Source organism: Anomaloglossus baeobatrachus, chromosome 3 (assembly GCF_048569485.1).
Source record: "Anomaloglossus baeobatrachus isolate aAnoBae1 chromosome 3, aAnoBae1.hap1, whole genome shotgun sequence".
In the NCBI taxonomy this organism is placed as follows: domain Eukaryota; kingdom Metazoa; phylum Chordata; class Amphibia; order Anura; family Aromobatidae; genus Anomaloglossus; species Anomaloglossus baeobatrachus.
Window position 1 is genome coordinate 693,375,319 of NC_134355.1, and position 18,873 is coordinate 693,394,191.

The window sequence follows — 18,873 nt, forward strand, 5'->3', positions numbered from 1 at the left end:
ACTGTACAGAGTCAGATAATGATGAGATGATATATTATAAATTTGGGTGATCTCACATATTGCACCTCTGACTTCACTCCGGATTATTCCGCAGATCGAGGAGTGGGGGCCTTTCGATTTATTGATAGGAGGAAGTCCATGTAACGATCTCTCTATGGTGAACCCCCTCCGTAAAGGGCTGTATGGTAAGTCGATCATTCTGTAGGACGATCCTGAATGTGAGATGAGAGCTATGGGCAGATCTAGGATCAGACATGGAGTGCTGAACTGTATGTGACCGGCTTGTGTGGTCTTGACAGGGGGCACCGGACCACTTTTCTTTCACTTCCCCCGATTGCTCCGCATGGTCAAGCCAAAGCCTGGTGAAGAGCGTCCCTTTTTCTGGGCTTTCGAAAACGTTGTGTCAATGGAAACAAGATTCAAGACAGCCATAACCATGCGCCTCAAGGTGAGAAGCAGATGCTTAGGATGTAGGAAACTTCATTACTTCTCATGAATACAACTGTATATGTCCGGCCCTGGAGTTGAGCCTGAGACCGCTGTAATACTAGGCACGGCTTCCTTTACAACAGCAGGGACCGGATATAACTCTGATCCAGGAGACACAACCCCATAGATGCCATAGTCAATAGAGACCGAGGCATCTAAACATTTGGACATCCCCATGTCATGAAAGGAAAGGTGCAATGGTGAAGGGTCAAAATGGAATTTCAATGTAATTTGTGTTCTAGTTAAGTGACATCACAAGCTGAGATGTCCAGAAATGATAAATAATTACAGCTCTAAACGTGACAGGAGTATAACTGCACAATGTATGCTAGGAAAGTAATGCAAAATTACTGCCACAAGGAGGTTTCACAGACATCGCCAACTGTCATGGCGGTGTGACGCCCTGGCCAAAACCAGGTAGTCACAGCTAGGCCCCTGCATAACACCTTCCCTCATTAGGAAACACACAGCCAATCAGAAACCCTAGTCACCCCCCCCTTAGGGAAAGATAGACCCACCAGTGGGCGTGACCAGGCGGTTGGAACACGCCCACCCAGGGGTCTAGACAGCCCGGGGCGGGAAAAACAGCAGTTTTAGTTGGAGTTCAGTTTGGAGTTCAAGTGGAGAGGAGTGTGGGCTGGAGCAAGGGGTAGCTCCAGCAGTGAAGTTCAAGTTGAACGGTACCAGGATCGGAGCCCTGGTGGCACTGGCTAGGAGGCAGACGATAGTCTCCGTCAGCAGGAGACGTGAAGACGGCTCGGTGGAACCGAGGTGGACCGGGACAGGGTTGTAGCCCACCGGTACCGACACGGGGAACCGACCCGGAAACCGTAGCACAAAGGGGGGTACTCGGACCCTGAAGCCAGAAACCGGAACCAAGCGGACTGGTTAATTAATCGATTGAAGCCAGTACTAGAGGTCCTGTCCCACCCAAAGTCCCTCATAGAACACAACAGCCCACCGATTAGGGATAAGAGGTCACCGCCAGGGCCCATAGATCCCACGGGCCAGCATCTGGGGGCACGGCTCCTTAGGCCATATCCAGCCGAAAGTGGACTCCTGAGTTTCAGACTAGGAAAGCCCACCTTGCACAAGCAGTGCAGGAAAAGGATAGAGACCACCAGCTGGGTGGGGGACCCTGAATGCAACCGGCCGTGGCACCGGCCACCATCACCTTGGTTTACCAGAGACTTGTGTGTTTACTAACAGTGAATACACCAACACCCTTGGGGTCACCTGCCATCTGCACTGAGTCACCGGGTCCCGGGGCCACCATCCCTGCCCACGGAGGGGTTAACAACTTGCTGCACAACATCTCCCCCGGGTGCCTAACAACAGCAGCGGTGGTGTCCCATCTCACCACACTCCGTGGGTGGCGTCACGAACTTACTACGGCCCAGCCCGTACATCTACATCCCCCCATTTATTTGGCGTGTCCGCGAGACCCCCGGGTCCGGAGAACCCTCGAGCCCCCTCCCCTGAAGGCCCGGACCCGAGCATCGACGGCTGCTGGTGCGGGGCGACACACCCCAAAAAATTTGGTGTCACGAACAGGATACTTACCCATCCATTTACCTTGTGGAAGTGCGCCTTGTATTGGATAGTCAGCGGTGATCCGTTGCAAAAATTTCAGAATTCGCCATCTTGCCGCCATTTTGGGAGCGAAAAACTACAGCCCAGCGTCTTCTTCACCGCGAAAAGGGCGCGAAAGCCGAAGCCCCACCCCCTGGGAACGCGGCCGGAAAGCGAGCCCGGAATTCGCAAAACGAAACTAGCAGGCCACAGAAAAGAGTGCCTGCAAAAGAGCAAGGGGGGGCGGGTGAAGAATCTGCAGCATGTGACCGAGCAGATAAAGGGCAGGGACTCCAGGACCCTGCCACCCTTCTTGTTCCTGGACACCATCAGAGCAACATGGTCAACCCGTCTGGCAAGCCCGGAGTGCCGGAGCCCGTGCCCGGAACAGCGGCCTGGGTAGAAGCCCAGACGGAACGCATGTGACGCCGGATCCAGGCGCAGGTGCGCTTTATCTTGGAGCGATGGACGGCCGAGATGGCGGAGTTGACTGCAGCCGTTCAGGCTCGTGAAGTGGAGCAACCTTGGAGGAGCGGGTAAGAGACCCACGCCCCTATGTCCCTCAGGGACCGGCCGACCAGGCTAAGAGGCCCGGCCTGCCCCTGCCCGCCACGCTGCCTCCCTCACCGCCCGCGCCTGCTGCTGACCCCCCCGCTCGGCCCGCTGCCACCAGCATCGGCAGCGGTGTCCGTTCCACCGGCCCGCGAGGACCAGCTCAAGGAAGCTGCCAGCAGCCAGCCAGTCACCGCCCCGGCACCCGTACCGGCTCCATGCCAGACCAGCACCTGGAAGGTGCCCCGTCCAGCCTTGGACCCGACAGCGATCCCGAAAGAGGCCGTGCCTAAGATGACCATGGCCCCGGCAGTCTGCCCGGCCAAAGCAGAGGCGGTTCCCGTCTGGAAGCCGGCACAACGAGCAACGCTGGCCGCTCCCAGATTGCTGGCCTCGGCTGAGGTGCCGTGGGGCTGCAGCTGCAAGACAGCAGAGCAGGCCATGTCACAGCGGGGTCCCCCGTTGCCAAAGATGCCGGTCGTAGCCGGCACGGAGGGACTCCGGCTGGGCCCAGACCCAGCGCAGGATGCACCGGAGCAGGCAGCCGATGCTCCATACTGGGAGCGGCAGCGGCACCAGCAGGGAAAGGAGATTGCTGCCCGGGAGATGAGGAAGGCGGGGGTCCTGTCCCGGACCTACACCGAGAAAGACAATCTAAGGAATGCCATGTTTCGAGTGAGGGGACCAACATATGAAGGGCAGGTCCGGCATTGTAACCCCCAAAAGGGATAGGGGTTCATATACGAGCCAGGAATGGAGGCCAAAATATTTGTGTCCCTGAGGGACGTGGCCCCTCATCTGCCCGTTGGCCACCCAGATCGGGACATGGAACCCGGAGAGCTTGTAACCTACACCCGGCACTGCGGAGAGAGGGGGTGGTCTGCCCTCTATGTCAGGAGGAGGGTGAGAATGGGCGCCCAGCTACATGTCCGCCAATCTCCGGCCCCGAGTTTGACGCAGATTAAAATGTTAGGTAGCGGTTCCCGGCTACCAAAAAGTTGAAGTTTCCCGTTGGGACTGTTGGTGATTCCCGTTTAAAAAGTTTAAAAAGACAAAGGCTTTGGACTTGCAGGCCAACCCAAAACTTTCTGGGTCTTGTAAATTGCCCCCGACCTACCTTCTCACCAAGCCACAGTCTCTGGAGAGGCTGGTTGGAGGATGGGCCTGCGGTAGAGTCGGCCGAGGCCCTGTCACCAACAAAACCGGTGACTACCCTCCGGGTCAGGGGTCTCCTGGACGTGGGGTCCCTGTAAAGGACTGCCGGGTAAGGAACTTTTTTACCCGGCCCGTTTGGGTGACACCCGGGCAACCTGGACTTGGGCAAGGGGTGCGCACCATTGCTTAGCGGTGGCACCAGGGGGCAGGTTGTTTTGGGTGGGTGAGGTGAGAAGAACCCGGTTGTTTTATATGTGCAAACTTTAAGTAACATGCTTCCCGTAAGGAAAGAACAAAACAAAACATGCTTATTGTAAATATGTTAATATGATTGTAAAATGTTTTACTCGTTTTATCCCCTTTTTTCTAGTTAAAATAAACGGTGGTGGTCGGACAGCCCGCGGACAGTCTGTGTTTAACCAAAGGCGAGTGTGACGCCCTGGCCAAAACCAGGTAGTCACAGTTAGCCCCTGCATAACACCTTCCCTCATTAGGAAACACACAGCCAATCAGAAACCCTAGTCACCCCCCCCTTAGGGAAAGATAGACACACCAGTGGGCGTGACCAGGCGGTTGGAACACGCCCACCCAGGGGTCTAGACAGCCCGGGAAGGGGAAAACAGCAGTTTTAGTTGGAATTCAGTTTGGAGTTCAAGTGGAGAGGAGTGTGGGCTGGAGCAAGGGGTAGCTCCAGCAGTGAAGTTCAAGTTGAACGGTACCAGGATCGGAGCCCTGGTGGCACTGGCTAGGAGGCAGACGGTGGTCTCCGTCAGCAGGAGATGTGAAGACGGCTCGGTGGAACCGAGGTGGACCGGGACAGGGTTGTAGCCCACCGGTACCGACACGGGGAACCGACCCGGAAACCGTAGTACAAAGGGGGGTACTCGGACCCTGAAGCCCGTAACCGGAACCAAGCGGACTGGTTAACCCCTTCAGCCCCCGGGCACTTTCCGTTTTTGCGTTTTTGTTTTTTGCTCCCCTTCTTCCGAGAGGCGTAACTTTTTTATTTTTCCATCAATCTTGCCATATGAGGGCTTGTTTTTTGCGGGACGAGTTGTACTTTTAAATGAAACCATAAGTTTTACCATATAGTGTACTGGAAAACGGCAAAAAAAATCCAAGTGCGGAAAAATTGCAAAAAAAGTGGGATTGTACAATAGTTTTTGGGATATTTTATTCACCGTGTTCACTATATGGTAAAACTGATGTGTGGGTATGATGCCTCAGGTCGGTGCGAGTTTGTAGACACCAAACATGTATAGGTTTACTTGTATCTAAGGGGTTAAAAAAAATTCACAAGCTTGTCCAAAAAACGTGGCGCACGTTTTGCGCCATTTTCCAAAACCCGTAGCGTTCTCATTTTTCAGGATCTGAGGCTCAGTGATGGCTTATTTTTTGCGTCTTGACCTGACGTTCTTAACGGTACCATTTTTGCGCAGATGCTACGTTTTGATCGCCTGTTATTGCATTTTGCGCAAAATTTGCGGCGACCAAAAAACGTAATTTTGGCGTTTGGAATTTTTTTGCCGCTACCCGTTTACTGATCAGATTCATTGATTTTATATTTTGATAGATCGGGCATTTCTGAACGTGGCGATACCAAATATGTGTGTATTTTTTATTTTTTTAACCCTTTAATTTTCAATGGGGTGAAAGGGGGGTGATTTGAACTTTTTAGGTTTTTTTATTTTTTTTTTAAACTTTTTTTTTTACTTTTTTTTTTTATTTTACTAGTCCCCCTAGGGGGCTATTGCGATCAGCAATCCGATCGCTCTGCACTATCTGCAGATCTCAGCTACAGAGCTGAGAACTGCAGATTTGCTGCTTCACTTTCAATGCCGGCTGTATTCCGGCATTGAGAGGAAGTGACTCATGTTAGCTACAGGCGTCATCACATGACCCTGTGCTACCATGGCAACCGCCGAAAGTCACGTGATCATGTCACGTGACTTCCGGTGGGGGCGGGGTAAGTCACTGTCATGGCGGCGCCCATATACATATCGCTGCCAAGACTTTGGCAGCGAAATGTAAGGGGTTAATGGCCGCGGGTGGAAGCGATTCCACCTGCGGCTAGCAGGCACATATATTAGCTGTTGATAACAGCTGATATGTGCGCGTCTCGCCGCCGCCTGCCGGCGGCAGGGGGCGGGGCTTACTGGCGCACGATCCATGACGTATCTAGTACGTCATGGGTCGTTAAGGGGTTAATTAACCGATTGAGGCCAGGACTAGAGGTCCTGTCCCACCCAAAGTCCCTCATAGAAGACAACAGCCCACCGATTAGGGATAAGAGGTCACCGCCAGGGCCCATAGATCCCACGGGCCAGCGTCTGCTGGCACAGCTCCTTAGGCCATATCCAGCTGGAAGTGGACTCCTGAGTTTCACACTAGGAAAGTCCACCTTACACAAGCAGTGCAGGAAAAGGATAGAGTCCACCAGCCGGGTGGGGGACCCTGAACGCAACCGATCGTGGCACCGGCCACCATCACCTTGGTTTACCAGAGACTTGTGTGTTTACTAACAGTGAATACACCAACACCCTTGGGGTCACCTGCCATCTGCACTGAGTCACCGGGTCCCAGGGCCACCATCCCTGCCCACGGAGGGCTTAACAACTTGCTGCACAACATCTCCCCCGGGTGCCCCACATCAGCAGCGGTAGTGTCCCATCTCACCACACACCGTGGGTGGCGTCACAAACTTACTACGGCCCAGCCCGTACATCTACGTACCCCCATTTATTCGGCGTGTCCGCGAGACCCCCGGGTCCGGAGAACCCTCGAGCCACATTCCCTGAAGGCCCGGACCCGAGCAGAGACGGCTGCTGGCGCGGGGTGGCACAGCGGCGTCAGGATCTGTAGAGACTACTTATTGTGGTAGACTCTGCTAACTTCTCTGATGTCTGTGATCAGCACAGGGAGACCCGGGCGTCAACCCACAGGCTTTGGCAGGCTATTGTGACGCCCTGACAAAACCAGGTAGTCACACTTAAGCCCCCGCAGAACACCATCCCTAACTTGGGTAACACACAGCCGACCTGAAACCCTAGTGTTATTTCTGACCACCCTTCTCACCTGCCGCAGTCTCTGGAGAGGCTGATTGGAGGAAGGGCCTGCGGTAGAGTCGGCCGAGGCCCAGTCACTAGCAAAACCGGTGACTACTCTCCGGGTCAGATGTCCCCTGGACGTGGGGCCCTTGAAAAAGGACTGCCAGGTAAGGAACTTTTTACCCGGCCCGTACGAGCAACACCCAGACCTAACCTGGACTTGGGCAAGGGGTGCCAACCTGTGTTTTAGAGGTGGCATCAGGGTTAGCTTGTTTTGGGTGGGGAAGGTGAGAAGGACCCGGTCCGTCACGTCCCGTTTTTACATGTACAACGTTTAAGAAAAGTGCCTCCTGCAAGGGAAGAATAGTTTGTACAAATGTTAGTATGATTGTAACCTGTTTTACCTTTTTTCACTTTTACAGTTCCTGTTCAATAAATGTTGGTGGTCGGACAGCCCGCGGACGGTCTGTATTAACCCAAGGGGGAATGTGACGCCCTGGCAAAACCAGGTAGTCACACATAGGCCCCCGCAGAATACCATCCCTCACTTAGGTAACACACAGCCAACCTGAAACCCTAGTCACCCCCCTTAGAGAAAGATAGACACACCAGTGAGCGAGGCCAGGTGGTTGGGACACGCCCACCTAGGGGTCTAGACAGCCCGGGGCGGGAAACACAACAGTCTAGTCTAGTTTTGAAGTTCATGTTGAGAGGAGTGGAGCTGGGGGCTAGGTGTAGTCCCAGCAGGAGGAGAAGCTCAAATTGAACGGCGCCAGGGTTGGAGCCCTGGTGCCTTTGGCTAGGTGGCAGACGGTGGTCTCCGTCAGCAGGAGATGGGAAGACGGCTCGGCAGATCCAAGGTGGACCGGGACAGGGTTGTAGCCCGCCGGTACCGACACGGAGAACTGACCCGGAAACCGTAGCACAGAGGGGGTACTCTGACCCTGAAGCCAGAACCGAAACCAGCGGCCTAGCTAATTAACTGATTGAGGGCAGGGTTATAGGTCCTGTCCTACCCAAAGTCCCTCATAGAAGACAACAGCCCACCAATAGGGACAAGGCCACCGCCAGGGCCCATAGATTCCACGGGCCAGCGTCCGCGGGCACGGCTCCTTAGGCCACATCCAGCCGGGAGTGGACTCCTGAGTTCCAGACCAGGCAGTTCACCAAACACAAACAAGTGCAGAGGAAAAGGACAGTGACCACCAGCCCGGGTGAGGGACCTGAATGCAACCGGCCGCGGCGGCCGGCCACCAGCACCTTGGTTTACCAAAAGACTCGTGTGATTCATTTACTGTGAGTAACCAACCAACCCCCCTCTGCACGTCCGGGCGCGCCGGCCCTTGCCATCACTACACCCTGCACAAAGACACTGGGTCCCGGGGCAACCATCCCTACCCATGGACGGGTTAACATCCAGCTGCCACTACATCTCCCCCGGGTGCCCCACAACAGCAGCGGTGGTGTCCCACCTCACCACACACCATGGGTTGCGTCACGAACTTAATACGGCCTAGCCTGTACATCTACATCCCCTTTTTATTTGGCGTGTCCGCGAGACCCCCGGGTCCGGAGGTCCTCGAGCCACCGACAGAAGGGCCGAATCCGAGCAGCGGTGGCTGCTGGCATGGGGGCAGCACACTCCGAAACTTGGCGTCACGAACAGGATTCAAACCCATCCACCTACCTGGTGGAAGTGCGCCTTGAATTGGACAGTCAGCGGTGATCCGTTGAGAAAATTTCAGCAGTCGCCGGCGGCTGCTGGCACGGGGGCGGCACACTATTAAGAGTTAATCTCTGCTGGGCTGCTTGTTAGTCTCTTTGATCACACGCTGTGGGGGAGGCAGTCTTATTCGCCCCCTCCTATATTTGCTGGCTTGACTATCCCATTAATGCCAGCTAAAGCTTCTCTATACTGATCTGGTGAGGTGTTGGGATCCAGACTTACTGGTAGTTGTTGTGCATTATTGCTGTAAGCGGTTGTGGTGTTAACTGTTGTTGCTGCCTTCCTGCTCTTGCTTTTCTCCTGAGTCTTCCTGTTTATTCCTGTGCGTTTGCAGTGTGTCTGACTTTTGGTTTTCTCCTTGTCTTAATCTGTATTTCCATTATACTCTTGCCCCTTCCTTCCCTGGGGTGGGGTGGGGGGAGTAACAGTTTAGATCTGGTCAGGACAATAGTCAGGCATGGAACTTCGGTGTCTCCACCTTTGGGGGTAATCCAGAAGTCAGGGATAGCCTAGGGTCCCCTAGCGTGAAGGCCACTATACAATCCCCTGACCCTTGCTATCCTGCCGTCACATTGTGATAGTTACAGGTAATGTGCAGTTATACTATGTAACGTAATATTCACACAAGGATCACAGCTTTGGTGCTTTGTGGAATCAAGATTTTAAGTATGTGCTTGTGGTGAAAAATAATTCTGTCAACACAGCCGCAACAGTGTTACCAAAAATGTAAGATGTCCCTGTATGATGTAACATTGCACTATATTTCAGCCGTGCACACAGATTAGTCCCCATTCTAGTCAAACTGGAAAATCAGTAATTAAGGTTTTCTTCTTCCAGAGAAATGCGGTAAAAATAAATGCTGCTGCTGTATCACCGGCTCATCGCGACAGATACTTTTGGGGAAATCTCCCCGGCATGGACAGGTTGGTATCACAGATCTTTAAGAACGTCGTCAATGTAGCGCGCACTGTGGCGTCTTCAGATCAGTGTGGAGGACTGTCTCTCACGTGTGTCTATTCCGGAGCAGGAGACCGGTCCGCACACCACTACTGTGCCCTTGACAACTATTTTAGGCCGCACCGGCCGGCAGCAGCTTTTATAGTCATCAGTGCAGTAATGATTGGATTGTGGAGATGTCGTCAGATACTGACACCTTGTTTTTCACCGGAATGGATTCCACGCAATGTATCTCTGTCTGATCTCCAGAAGTAAACATTTCTGATATGATACTGATGTAAGGGTGAGGAAACTTTCCAAAAAATGGTAATTACAGGAAGCTGTGAGGCCGGAGGCGGCCAGTCTTATGTGGGAACCATTATCCCGGCTTATGTCTTCTAGGCATTGGTAGCTGGTAATGGAGGGCGCACACTCTGGACCGGCTCATCCGGCTATGGCTGATATGTTGTGCCACTATTTTCACATTTGCTATCTTGGATAGGACTTTACACTTCTATATGGTGTCCGAAACCATTCACACAGCAGGAGCCCCGTCTATTAAGCTGCAGCCTCAGCACCCTATCACAGGAGGTGTCCATTATGGCTTATTTACCCAAATGGGCTCCACACATGGAGGCAGCTGTGTATATAGTGTCTGGTGTATCCTCCATGTGACAGGACTCCATTATTTTACATGGATACTAACTGGCAGCATTATTTGGATACTGTATGGCCGTCTTTTTCAGACTATGTATGGCACTATTATCTGGATACTGGACTGTAATGTAATCAGGGTCATATATGGAAATATTGTTTAGCACTATATGGGAGTATTAAAGAACATTTGTTTTGCCCTAAATATAATCAAATTTCCTGGGTTTCCTGGGTTTGGTGCCATTTATTGGGGGCACTTGCTTTTCTCTGACATCTTGGTGATGCTCCGGAGTCAGGTATTTTCAGGAAAATTCTCATAGTGATCCTGAATCCTTTCTGAAACTTTGCCCTTTGGTTTGGTTCTTCCAGCCGTACCATTGTATGCACTGTGCTAACCTCTCTGTATCTCCAGGCCTCTAGTGGTCCATTGTATGCACTGTGCTAACCTCTCTGTCTCTCCAGGTCTCTGGTGGTCCATTGTATGCACTGTGCTAACCTCTCTGTATCTCCAGGCCTCTAGTGGTCCATTGTATGCACTGTGCTAACCTCTCTGTCTCTCCAGGCCTCTGGTGGTCCATTGTATGCACTGTGCTAACCTCTCTGTATCTCCAGGCCTCTGGTGGTCTGTTGTATGCACTGTGCTAACCTCTCTGTATCTCCAGGCCTCTGGTGGTCTGTTGTATGCACTGTGCTAACCTCTCTGTCTCTCCAGGCCTCTGGTGGTCTGTTGTATGCACTGTGCTAACCTCTCTGTCGCTCCAGGCCTCTGGTGGTCTGTTGTATGCACTGTGCTAACCTCTCTGTCTCTCCAGGCCTCTGGTGGTCTGTTGTATGCACTGTGCTAACCTCTCTGTCTACCCACTCCTCTGGTGGTCTGTTGTATGCACTGTGCTAACCTCTGTCGCTCCAGGCCTCTGGTGCTCCGTTGTATGCACTGTGCTAACCTCTCTGTCTCTCCAGGTCTCTTGTGTTTACGGCTGATGAGAAGACAACACTTCAGGACTGTTTGGAACCAGGGCGAGTTGCAAAGGTGAGAAGTCTTAGGGAGAGTATTTTTTTATTATTATTATTATTATTATTATAGTAAAAAAAAAATGTCAGCGATTTTCAGAAAAAAAAAACATTTTTTGCGTCTCTACTGTGTTTTTGGGTGTCGCGCTGATATATTCTTTTTTTATTGATAAAACTGTGTCACTACGATCGCTTCTTACCGCAATTTTTGGAGGAGTTTTGGCAAAAGAAGAACTGCGATTCTGGCATTTCAGTTTTTGTTTTTTTATCTTTGTGATTTTGTTAGAGCTGATTTTTATGAACGCTGCGATTCCAGATCTGGATTTTTATTATTAATAATAATAATAATAATAATATAATTATTATTATTTTTAATGGGCGAAAAGGCAGCATGTAGAATTCCAATTTTTAAAATTATTTTTTTACATTATTATTATTTTTTAGTCTGCATAATGAACTTGAACCTCCAATAATCTGACTGTTTCTACAACAGTACCTTGAGAAAGTATTCATACCCTGTGAACTTTGTCACATTTTTTTCACATTACACCCACATACTTGAATGTATTTTATTGGGATTTTGTTATACCAACACTAAGTATTAAGTATTTGTGAAATGTGAAGGAAATGATAACAGCTATTCTCAATATTTTAAATATATAAATCTGAAAAGTGTGATGTGCATTTGTATTCACCCCCCCCCCATCCCCGGAGTCATTGTCCTACTGAAAGGTGAACCCTCGCTCCGGTCTCAAGTCTTTTGCAGCCTCTAACAGGTTTGCTCCAGGATTGTCCTGTATTTAGCTCCATCCATCTTCCCATCACCTCTGACCAGCTTCCCTGCCCCTGCTGAAGAAAAGCCCCCCCACAGCAGGATGCTGCCACCAACATATTTGACGGTGGGGATGGTGGTGTTTTCAGAGTAATGTGCAGAATTTGTTTCCCGCCACACATAGCATTTTGCAGTTTGCCCAAAAAGTTCTCCTTTGATCTCATCTGATTAGAGCCCCTTCTTCCACCTGCCATGTAGGGGACACAGCGAGCAGTGGAAGAAAGTGCTCTGGTCAGATGAGATCAATAGAGATCTTTTTGGAGAAACTGAAAAATGCTATGTGTGGCATAAAACTAACACTGCACAGCCTCCTGAAAACACCCTTCCCACTGTCACACATGGTGGAGGCGGCATCCTGCTGTGGGGAGGCTTTTCTTCAGCAGGGGCAGCTCTTTTTCCATGGTCCTGATTCACAATTCATAGTGAAGCCATGCTCCTATGTATGAGGGTGACCGTGATCGGTGCTGGTTCAGTTACAGGCAGATGTCCGCAGTAAAACAGAGTTCACAAACCCGTATAATGCGAGGAGCCTACAGATCCTCCTCAGAACCCGCACTCTACTCATGCGATTTTACTCTTTTTATGCATTTGTACCATATTATGGTCAACACAAGCCACGATTTTAACTTTTTAAAGGGAACTGCGTTTTTCTAGTGGAAACTGCTCTAATGAGATGTTCTTTTGTTGGGAGATTTTTGGAAGAGTTTTTTGTTTTTAGTGGAGTTTCTTTTTTTCCTGATCCGTTCTTTACAGGCTTCTGATTGGCTGATTTGGAGCCGTTTCCATCAGGAGCTGCTTCTTAGAAGTCACATGTGCCTCATCTCTCATCAACCCCAAGCATAAAAAAAATGTTCAAAAGACTAAAAAACAGAAATTGATAGGAAAAACCTTTTGTGGGTTTTTTTTTCTTTTGCTACGGATCAGCTCCAAAAAATTTACAGAGCTTATCCGTAGGTTCTTCATAGTAAAAGCTGTGGAGCAAAAATAAAGACCAATGGTCCTGGAGAGTTACGTTTTAAGGCGATTTTTCCCACACTTGTATATTCAGCTTTTTTCTTATGTTTTCAATCGCATTCAAAAGGTTTTATATATATATATATATATATATTATATATATATATAAAAAACCTTTTGAATGCGATTGAAAACATAAGAAAAAAGCTGAATATACAAGTGTGGGAAAAAAAAAATATATATATATATATATATATATTTTTTTTTTTTTCCCACACTTGTATATTCAGCTTTTTTCTTATGTTTTCAATCGCATTCAAAAGGTTATATATATATATATATATATATATATATATATATATATATATATATATATATATATATATATATATATATATATATATATATATATACATTATATATACATATATATATATATAAAACCTTTTGGATGCGATTGAAAACATAAGAAAAAAGCTGAATATACAAGTGTGGGGAAAAATATATATATATATATATATATATATATATATATATATATATATATATATATATATATATATATATATATATATATATATATATATATATATATATATATATATATGTATATGTACCGCCCCGGGGCTCGGCCGGCTGCCAAGCCACTTGGATCCATCGTCGCTGGGTGGCTCGAGCTCTCCACGGACCCGGAGGTCACGTCGCTCTGAAAGGGGGTTGGCGCTACATGTAGGGACTTCGGTGGGGAGATCCACAGCCGGAACCGCGGTGGTTTGCAGGGGATTTAAGTTCGTGACGTCACCCACGGGTTGTGGTGAATGGATGGACACCACCGCTGCCGTTGACTAGGCTCCCGGGGACTGTGTTGTGCAGCTTGGTGTTGACCCTCTCCGTGGGTAGGGGGATGGTGGTCCCGGGGGCCCGAGGAAGGTGCTGAGGTGAGGGGATGGACGCGTGCTGGGGTGTCGGTGCGGTGCGGCGCGGTGCGCGGTCCGAAGACACTGTTGTACTCACTATGAAAAAATACGCTGGACACTCTGGTAAACCAAACAAGATGGTGAACGGGGTCCGCAGCCGGCTGCAGTTACCCCTTAACAGGTTGTTGGTTTCCGCCTTTCTCCTGCACCTCTCTTGTGTAATGAATCACGACTCTGAGTCTCTATGCCTTGGCGGTGGCTTTACCCTAATGGTTGGGCTGTTGTCTTCAGTCGGGTCTTGTGTGGGAAAGGTCCTAAAGTCCAGTCCTCAATCAGTTGATTTGACTTAGCCTAGTTGTTTCTGGGGCTCGTACTGGATCTGAGTACCCCTCCTGATGCTCCGGTTTCCAATCGGTTCCCTGGTTCGGTACCGGCGGGCCACCGCCCGTCCCCGGTCCCTACGGTTCCACAGGCTGTAATCCCAGCTCCTGCAGGCAGCCACCACCGTCTGCCTCCTTGCCAGAGGTGACTGGACTCCAATCCAGACACCTGGTGTAGACTTTTGACAGGCCTGAGCACAGGTCTGCCCTTGAACTTGACTCAAACTCATCTTCTGTCTTTCCCGCCTCCGGGACTGTGAACTCCTCTGTGGGCGGAGCCAATCACCTGGCTCCGCCCCCCTGGTGTGAACATCAAACTCTGAGGGTGGTGACAAGGGTTTTGTAGTTTGGCTGCTGTCACCTTACTAAGGGGCGGGGGGGGTAGTATGTATGCATGGGACTACCTGGGATGACCTGACTAGTCCAGGGTGTCACACATATATATATATATATATATATATATATATATATTTTTTTTTTTTTTTCAATCCATCAGTCAGTAAATGAAATCAGCTGTTAAAAATACTCCTCACGTAAAAAAAAGTCCTCATACAATCACATTGAAAGTAATATTCACAAGGGAAGGTTTTTCTGAAAAGATGGAATTGTCTGCACCGCTGAGTGATTAAAAAAAGGATTTAGATTTAAATTGGGGATTCTTTTCAGTTAGAGCAGTAAAAATGAGAATATTCTGTACATGTGGGCAGATTTGTTAGTTTCCACATGCACACAGGGTATAGAGGGGTTTATCAGGTAGATGATGTCCTTTCATGATAATTATGTGCCCCTTTGTTTTGGCAGTTTTCTAAAATAAGAACCATCACGACAAATAGCAGCTCTATGCTCCAAGGTAAAGAGCATGAATTCCCGGTAACCATCAACGGGGAGGAGGACATCTTGCTCTGCACGGAGATAGAGAGGTAATGTCACCTGGCAGCGGAGCCTTCACCTAGAGGGGATGGTATCGGGACACGTAAGGGCACCGTCAACCAGGATCAGGCCTGATATTACATCTCCAGAGCTGCATTTATACTTCTGCTGCTTTTTAATTACATCTTTAGCAGCTCTGGATATAAATGGAGAGAGGACAACATGGATGAACCCAGGCTTCAAATAACAGGATCACGAATTATTGGTATAAATTGTGGACACCATCACACTTCCCTGCCCTAGGCCAGCCGGGTAAAGTGATGGACATTTAACCACCAGGCCTGATGACTAGAGCTGAGCGGACTCGCAATAAACCGGGACCGGCGGGTCCCTGCTCATTTTCTGAAAAAATCCGGATCCGGTCCAGAATCCGATACCCATATAAGTCTATGGGAACCAGAATACGAGGATTAAAAATGTTGGTGGAAGGGATAAGGGGATAAGACTGCGCGTGGTGTATTCACCCATGCTCCATGTCATGACGGCAAGCTGCTTCCGGGTCGCACATTCACTTGGAGCTGCTTGGGCTTCGATTGTGCACTAAAAGTAAAGGTAGATGCTAGAATGTATGGGCTCCTTCCAGGTATGACGTAATTTCTCGCGTAATAGGGGGGCGTGTTCAGAATGTGTGTCATGATCTGCTCAGCCTGAGCGGCCTGCTGCATGAACCAGGCAGCTCAGTATGAGCTGCGTCCATGATGTGTACTCCTCTGCTCAGCCTGAGTGGCCTTCTTCATGAACCAGGCAGCTCAGGATGAGCTGCGCCCATGATGTGTACTCCTCTGCTCAGCCTGAGTGGCCTGCTTCATGAACCAGGCAGCTCAGGATAAGCTGCGCCCATGATGTGTACTCCAATGCTCAGCCTGAGCGGCCTGCTTCATGAATCAGGCAGCTCAGGATGAGCTGTGCCCTCGATGTGTACTCCTCTGTTTAGCCTGAGCGGCCTGCTTCATGAACCAGGAAGCCCAGGATGAACTGCGCCTAGGCCTCCCGGTGCATGAATCTGGCTAGAGACATCGTGTCCATCGAGATGTCACATGGCCGCTGCCGTTGGTCATCATTGGCGTCTCTTTTTGTGGAAATGGTAAAAAAAAGAAGAGAGAGGCAGGATCCTCCCCCATAATGTGATCTCTTTGATCATCGGTGATCATCTCCACCAGCCAATCCCTCCGCTGTTCTCCCCGCAGGGTCTTCGGGTTCCCCCCTCGCTATACAGAAGTGGGTCAGATGAGTTTCACCTCCCGGCAGAAGCTTCTGGGCCAGTCGTGGAGTGTCCCGGTGATCCGGCATCTCTTCGGCCCCCTGAAGGAGTACTTCACCAGTGAATAAGAGCGCAGCAGACCGAAGACAGCGACCGGCGGCAGTAACATTCGATTTCCTATGTTTTGTTCTTGTAGATAAAGAGGTTTCTGTATTTTATAACCTTGTGACGTCTCTTTATTCGTCGGCTGTGGGGGGAGCAGTGGGGTGGGCGAGGGGTTAAATGTCCTCCAGCTCCTTCATGCCCCAGAATTTACAGCCATTTTTTTCCCTACAGATGAAGAATTCTTGTAGTTACCAAGGATTTATTCCTCCAAGATGGCGTCCTGGGCCGGGGCTGGTAGAGGAGTCATTGTGAATGGTGGGTATTGTCCCCTCCAGATCAGTCGTTATATACAGAGGCCACTACTTATCTCCATTAACCCCTTCATGACCCTTGACGGATATATCCGTCATGGATCGTGTGAGGTTAATCCCCGCACCCTGCCGTGGGCAAGTCGCGCCGATCCGCGCACATATCAGCTGTTTTCAACAGCTGACATGTGCGCCTGCAAGTTACGAGTGGAATCACGTTCCACCCGCAACTTTTAACCCCTTAACATTTTGCTGCCAAAATCTGGCAGTGATATGTTTATGCGCGCGGCCAATACTTTTACTTACCGGCGTCCCCACCTGAAGTCACGCACGTGATCACATGACTTTCAGTGGTTGCCATGGTAGCACAGGGTGATGTGATGACGCCTGTAGCTAACATGAGTCACTTTCTCTCAGTGCCGCCATACTTCCGGCATTGAGAGTAAAGCAGTTCTCAGCTCTGTAGCTGAGATATACAGATATAGAAGAGCGATCGGATTGTTGATCCCTATGGGGACTAGTAAAATAAAAAAAAAAAGTTTTAAAAAATAAAAAAACCTAAAAGTTCAAATCACCCCCCTTTCACTCCATTGAAAATTAAAGGGTTAAAAAAATAAAAAAAATACACATATTTGGTATCGCCGCGATCAGAAATGCCCGATCTATCAAAATGTAAAATCAATTAATCTGTAGGGTAAACAGCGTAGCCAAAATTACGTTTTTTGTTCGCCGCAAGTTTTGCGCAAAATGCAATAACAGGCGATCAAAACGTAGCATCTGCGCAAAAATAGTGCCATTAGAAACGTCAGCTCGAGACGCAAAAAATAAGCCATCACCGAGCCATAGATCCCGAAAAATGAGAACGCTACGGGTTTTGGAAAATGGTGCAAAACGTACGCCACTTTTATTGGACAAGCTTGTGAATTTTTTTTAACCCCTTAGATCAGAGGTCTCAAACACACAGCCCGCGGGCTGCATGCGGCCCCTGAGGCTGCTTGTTGCGGCCCGCTGTCCCCATGACGATCGTGGCCCGCAGACCCCGTGACAATCGCGGCTCTATGCTGAGGGTCGGCGCCGGCAGGAACTTTACTGCATTTGAATCTATTTGCGGTGCCGCGCAGAGGAGCTGTCAGCTCTATTCCAGTTGCTGCTGCTGCCTGCCAATCAGATGCAAGGAGATGACGTCATACAGCGACGTCACTTCCTTGCATCTGATTGGCAGGCAGCAGCCATTGGTCCAGACACAGCTCCTCTGCGCAGCACCGCAACTGGATTCAAATGCAGTAAAGTTCCTGCCGGCGCCGACCCTCAGCACAGAGCTGCGATCATCACGGGCGTCGAGAAGCAGGTAAGGTACGTGCTCAAGATCAGGACCCGCTGTGTCCTGGACACGGCGGGTCCTGATCAGCGGGGCCGCAAGTCTCCTCCTTAGGAGACCGCAGCTGCCCGTGCCTGCGATCAGGGGTTCGGGCCGCTGCGGTCTCCTCGCTGTGCTCTGCCTAGGGAGAACGCTTCTGACTCCGCAGCATAAATTCACATGCTGCGGCCTCTGGAAGCCGCACCGCAGTTCCGTTTTCACTGCAGGCCGTACACGCACAGTGGGCATGGGGTTATTAGAAATCCCATCCATTATGCTTGTACTGTGCATAGCAGGGTTTTGGACACAGCTGAAGCATGCTGCATCCAAAACTCTGCAAGTACTGATCGTGGGCATGCAGGGAACGAAGGAAAGGTGAGGAGAATTTTTTTTTTTTTGCGTATTACTAAAGGATGGGCAGAATACTACAGAGCACAATACTACAAGGGTGGGCTGAATACTACAGAGCACAATACTACAAGGATGGGCTGAATAGTACAGGGCACAACACTACAGGGATGGCCACAATACTACAGAGCACAATACTACAGAGCGCAATACTACAAGGGTGGGCAGAATATTACAGGGCACAATACTACAGGGATGGCTACAATACTACAGGGATGGCCACAATACTAAAGGGATGGGCACAATACTAAAAGGATGGCCACAATACTAAAAGGATGGCCACAATACTACAGGGATGGCCACAATACTACAGGGATGGCCACAATACTACAGGGATGG

At 49.9% G+C, this 18,873-nt stretch overlaps 1 protein-coding gene across 1 annotated transcript in view; it reads left to right on the plus strand.

The window, feature by feature from the left end:
- Nucleotides 1–16,502, plus strand: part of LOC142295788 (DNA (cytosine-5)-methyltransferase 3A-like) — a 28,382-nt gene extending 11,880 nt beyond the window's left edge. The window contains exons 8-13 of the mRNA XM_075338880.1: nt 95–185; nt 300–448; nt 9,379–9,464; nt 11,092–11,161; nt 15,027–15,145; nt 16,343–16,502. Of these exons, the coding sequence (XP_075194995.1) occupies nt 95–185; nt 300–448; nt 9,379–9,464; nt 11,092–11,161; nt 15,027–15,145; nt 16,343–16,484 (657 nt within the window). The 3' untranslated portion in view covers nt 16,485–16,502. The remainder of the gene's footprint in view (nt 1–94; nt 186–299; nt 449–9,378; nt 9,465–11,091; nt 11,162–15,026; nt 15,146–16,342) is intronic.
- The last annotated feature ends 2,371 nt before the right edge of the window (nt 16,503–18,873 follow it).